General features: G+C 32.7%; 1 protein-coding gene across 5 annotated transcripts; it reads left to right on the forward strand.

Moving 5' to 3' along the window:
* Window positions 1–1,243: 1,243 nt before the first annotated feature.
* Window positions 1,244–5,332, forward strand: LOC100802900 (ABC transporter G family member 12). Of its 5 annotated transcripts, XR_005886792.1 has the most exons (9): window positions 1,244–1,424; window positions 1,542–1,667; window positions 1,887–2,018; window positions 2,169–2,282; window positions 2,814–2,904; window positions 2,982–3,097; window positions 3,522–3,634; window positions 4,725–4,838; window positions 5,087–5,332. XR_005886792.1 is itself a non-coding variant. In XM_041006041.1 (8 exons), the coding sequence occupies exons 5-8, from the start codon at window positions 2,620–2,622 to the stop codon at window positions 4,760–4,762; spliced, it is 552 nt and encodes a 183-aa protein (XP_040861975.1). In that variant the 5' UTR covers window positions 1,244–1,424; window positions 1,542–1,667; window positions 1,887–2,018; window positions 2,169–2,282; window positions 2,374–2,619; the 3' UTR covers window positions 4,763–5,332. The 5 variants fall into 5 exon arrangements, 2 of the variants coding, with proteins under 2 accessions (XP_040861975.1, XP_040861976.1); XM_041006041.1 differs by having other exon boundaries at window positions 2,374–2,904; window positions 4,725–5,332; XM_041006042.1 differs by having other exon boundaries at window positions 4,725–5,332.
* The last annotated feature ends 405 nt before the right edge of the window (window positions 5,333–5,737 follow it).

Here is a 5,737-nt window from a genome sequence, read left to right on the forward strand (position 1 = left end):
GTAAAAAAATGTTGTTCCCCATAGTTTTCATTATCGATGGACTATCTGTCAAAAACATAAACGATCATTATTGACAGATAATTTGTCGGAAAGGAAAATAAATTGTACCAATGGATAATCCGTCAAAAATTATTGATGGTGGACATCCAATGGATTATCTGTTGGAAATTACCAATAGATTTTTGAAAGAATTTTTTTCCGATGGATTTTTGTCCTTCAAAAATGTTGTTTTATCATCAAATTTTGTTCGTCGGAAATTAATGTTTTTCTTGTAATGTTTCCAATTAAACACTACAATTTTATCTTAAACATGACAGTCTTTATTGAATGAAAATGAACTATTGAACAACGTTTACTAAGAATTTGAAATGTGAAGAACCATAACGAGAATAATATATCAAGAATAATATTTAACCCATGCTATTCACCAAATGCATTTGAATACACTTGTCTTATAGTTACTCTTTCAACTACTACTCTTATAAAAAATATATATTACATTTTTAGGGTACTTTTTTTTTTCATACATAGATATAATGAAATACTCACATGATTTCAAGAAATTTATGACTATAAAATAGAATGATACATACCAAAATATATGTCTTTAAAGTCACTCTTTTTGCATCAGTTTTACAAAAATGGATGTAAAAAAAATAGTGACATAATTATAAATAGGTTGACTTCGTTAACATCAATTTTTTAAAAAATAATATTGTTTAACCAATTGACAATATCAACTTTTAAAAATCTATATATGTTAACATTAAATTTTATAAAAATTGATATTATTTGATAATTGTTAACAATTTTTTTATTTTTTATTTATAAAAACCTCCCCTTTCGATCTCACCTGCTTTCCACTCTCAATTTTAGTCTTCAAACCATCTCCCTCTCACCACTCCCACTCACAACCCTCATTCTCATCGTAGGGCACTGCTCTACCATCGCATTCTACTATGTGCGTGACGGGGTGTGTTGAAAAATACTTAAGTCTCACATCGACGGTCTCATTCCTTGGAATGCAATTTATATATCTGTTGGACAACTTCACTTAATGCCCATTGATTTTAAGATGAAATCTAATATATATATATATATATATATATATATATATATATATATATATATATATATATTTCAAATAAATTATATGAATGACTTATTGATTCGCACTAGCAAAGTTCTCTTATTTATATTTAGTTTTAAACAAAATTACAATTTTAAAATATTAATTAAAGCACTGGATTGCCTTAGAGAAGGTGAAGAAATCCCTAACCCTTATTCCTTTTCCCTTTCTCACACCTCAAAAACCACAAAAAGCTCCGACATTGTGCCTGATCTTCAGAACACTATGTACGCTTTCATCGACGGTTATCCTTGCGTGCGCCTGATGAATCTCTCTGGAACCATCAGTTGTTCAAGTGAGTCTCCTCGCTCTCTCATTCTCTCTCTATCGTCGATTAATTTGCGAGTTTTAAGGATTAATTGCAAGTTAAATATATGAACGATTATGAGTTTTTCTTTGCTTTTATTGTAAGGAAATTCTTTGATCCTGGACGAGATAAGGTTGTGGCTCCGATTGTAAGGTTCGAAAATGTTGACATAATAGCTGAGCCTTCTGCTGTATTGGTGTCACTGGATGAGTTCCAAACTCTCTTTACTAGGTATCGTATTTCAATGTTGTATGTCCAACTTATTTATATATATGCAGAGAATTACTATTTTTCTTCCCTAGCTAGTTACGCTGCCTTCCTTTTCCCTATCTTTCCAAGCCCTCTTTAATTAAGCTCCAACGCTCTTAATCGCGGGTCCAATTTGGTTTTTAATTAATGTCTATACTAATTCATGGAGTTGTTCTTTCTCTTCTTTTTTTTCCTTATTAGGATGTTCCAAATTCACCAGATCCTTTCATGAATTTGGCTACAGCACAGATTAAGGCAACACTAGTTGAGAAATATAGGCGTTCAACATATGCCACAAGGGCAAAGAACAGAATTCAAGAACTGTCTATTGATGTATGCATTTCCCTACTAACTCTACACTTAATTAATTCAACTGATACAATGCTGAACTGAAATCCATTTCAGCACAATAACATTTGATAATTGATAGCATAATCATAAAATATTAATTATGTTGATGGTTAATTGATGTGTTACATGCAGGAAGGGCTTCAACCTCCAACACAACATGGAAGTCAAGCTAGTTGGTGGAAGCAACTATTTAACACTGACAAAGAGATCATTTGTGAACATGTGTAGAGATGTGGGTTACTACTGGTGAGGATCATAACTTATATCATTGTATCCATATGTTTGGGAACCGTTTATTTTGATGTTGGCTATAGCTACACTTCCATCCTGCCCCTAGATGCCTACGGTGCATTTATATCAGGATTTATGACATTCAAGTCAATTGTTGGCTTTCCATCATTTATTGAAGAAATGAAGGTACGACTATACTACTACTATTATATATGGACTTTGATTTGGGAAATGTCACAAGTTAATTAATCTAAGCTGCTAATGTTTTCACTATTAATCTCCTTTGATTAATTTGTATATTGTGTTTATGCACAATACATGTTTAACACTTAGGCTTATTTAATTTGTTGACATGATGAAACTGGTATTTTATCGAGAAAGGCTTAATGGATACTATGGAGTAGCAGCATATATTTTAGCCAACTTCCTTTCTTCATTCCCATTCTTGGTTCTAATTGCTCTGACATCCTGCACCATTATGTATAACATGGTGAAATTCAGGCCAGGAATCAATCACTTTGTGTTTTTCTTTCTCAACATCTACAGCTGCATCTCCGTAATAGAGAGCCTCATGATTGTTGTAGCTTCACTTGTTCCAAATTTCCTCATGGGAATAATTACAGGGGCTGGAATAATAGTAAGAACAATTACAATTTAGGCATTTAATTTTACTTGAAAAATTACCCACATATATTAATTTTGTATTATTGGCAGGGAATCATGATGATGACCTCCGGATTCTTCACGTTGCTCTCTGATCTTCCAAAGCCAGTTTGGCGCTACCCATATTTATATATCAGTTATGGTTCTTGCCTTCTTGGGCAATACAGGTAAGGACGTGGTCAATTGAGCTAAGTTTTTGAATATAGTGTTCCAGAAGTTCTAAGGAGCCTTCTTGATCTCATTGTTCTTATTTATTCTTTCTTACATTAGAGATCATTAAGTGCCTTTGAGTGATCTTTTTCTATCTGTAGCATTCATATAGCAAGATTCCTGCACATTTTCTTGAAATTAGTTTGATATTAATCCTACAGATGGTCCTTATTTGGATACATGGGCACTCAATATAGTTAGTACATGATATTAGACATGTGAACATCACATTTTGAGTAGTATCAGAAAGTGTCAACCCCATATTTAATTGGTGGGCCAGTACTGTGGACAAGTTACAATAACATGCTCTAATAAATTTTAAGAATGGATATAATACTGATTACACATTTTCTGGCATATGATGGATTTGTTCAATTCTAGGGTGCGATTCCACTATGGTCATCCAGATGTATTTGATAGAATTTTGCACATAACTCGAGGAGGAATTAGCAAGGCATCTTGTGGCATCAATCTGAGCAAGGATATTTTTGCTGGTACCATTCTTGGAACATCTTTCTGTGATTGACATCAATATAGCAATATTGATGTCACATGATGCTTATGTCTGCTAATTAGTGACTGACTCATGCTTATGTGTGGGAATATATGATAATATCAATCAAGTTTCCTTGTTTTAAATGTAAGAAGATTTGTTTTTTCAATTACCTTGCCTCTCCCTAGACTGCAATTGTCTTCCCAGAGTTTTCATATTCATACTAATAATTAAGATATGTGGGCCTTGTAATAAAGTAGTTTAGTTTCTTTACACCGACAAACTCTACTTTGAAATGAGATACCCTAATTACATTTATTTTCTTTTATACATCTTTTCTTGGCTTTCTGTGTTTTAGAATGTGGCAAGCATCTCTCATAAAAAAAAGATTGTGGCAAGCATCTTGTTACGTTTAAAAGTAGAGAAAAAATGGGTTTAAGTTAAATTAAGTCATACCTTAAATGTGTTTGGTTTAATTACTTATTAAAGTTGAAGCTTAAACATACTTTATTTTCTTCATATGGTTATTTTTTAAGGTTTACTATTACCTTTGTATCTGTTTAAAAGTTTAAGTTCTAATTTGACCTAACAATGTATTCAAATGTCTGTTTTATAGTACGATTTATAAATACATCAATTAATTTTTGCCAACAGCTTGGGCAGTTATTCAGGTATGTGTTGAATGGTTGTTGCCTATTGCCTTGGTGTTTTTGGTCTCATTTGATCATGCTGAATATACAGTAGACTTTAATTTGTGTCCTGTACTCATTTGATACTGGCTTAGTAAGTTTGATCTTCAATATCAAGTCATCTAGTATTTGATTTTTTAAGATCTATCTATTTGCTGCTGTTATTGTTTGAGTAGTTCTATATATGTAAGTATGAACTAGAGTTATTTACTTAATTAGATCCTTGCAAGGAAATTATATATATGCCATCACAGATTTTTATGTGTAAAATTAATTTACTTGGTCCCATTACTCAATCAATAGCATGTGCTTAATTATATAACTTTTTAGACTGTTTTGTGTAAGTATTTGCCGATGCTAAGTACTAACTGAGGTTCCTTAATTTGTTTTTGGGTGTTGAAGTATGTGAGGGACAGATATCAGTGGAGAAAATATGGTAAAAAAGTCACCAGAGATAACCCTTCTCCTAGGGCTTACTTCAAGTGTTCATATGCCCCAAGCTGCCCAGTGAACAAGGTCAGCCACACATGCTTTCTTCTTTTTCCAATCGAATTAGCGTTGCAATTGATTTCTAAAGTTCAAATCATGTTGAAACATTATTAATATTAGATCTGACTTGACTTTCTTCAGTTTGATTTATAGTATACTGATTGGCTTGGATAATCTGCTTTATTTAGTGTTTTCTATCTGTCTCAATTGGATCTGAAATTGAAGTGACCGTGAGATGATATGATCCTCTAATTTCGATTGATTTGTTTGTTCAGTTTTTCCGCGGATCATGTTAATCACTGACTCTGTAATGAGTCATTTAAGTCAAGTGCAGTCGCAGGTACAGGTACCACCAGTATAGAGATACCATCAAGTAGGAGGAGCCAGGTTAAAGTTGATAACTATGTTGCTATATATAGGTAGGGATCTTTATGTTTTTTTCAAATGCGTGTGTGAAAACAAGTATAATAGTAACATATTGAGACTCTATCCATTGTTAATACTATAATACCCTACCCAAATTTACTCATTGTCATTCCTATATTTCACTAAATTTGAAATTTATTTTTAAAATTTGAATTTGAACTTGTCCCTTTTGACAACGTTAGATTGAGCAACCTATTTTATCACCTCTAATAATAAATATGGGTAAGTTGAGCATGGCAGGATAGCCTGCTTAACCCACCAAAAATGACGGGAGTAGGCTAATTGACTTAATACACCAACTTGCTTCAGTCTGCCTATCTGATAGACTACTAAGCAGGTTGGCTTGCTAACTAGCATTACTATTCTTTTGAAAACATATGTTGCTTTGTTGCTGACTACTTAGGATCGCTTGTTGGGGAGGAGGATGTTTCATATTAGGAACCAAAATTTGATGTATAAGATTAAAATTCAATTGACGACAAGACGATGACGTAGCATGC

This window comes from Glycine max, chromosome 10 (assembly GCF_000004515.6).
Source record: "Glycine max cultivar Williams 82 chromosome 10, Glycine_max_v4.0, whole genome shotgun sequence".
Lineage (NCBI taxonomy): Eukaryota > Viridiplantae > Streptophyta > Magnoliopsida > Fabales > Fabaceae > Glycine > Glycine max.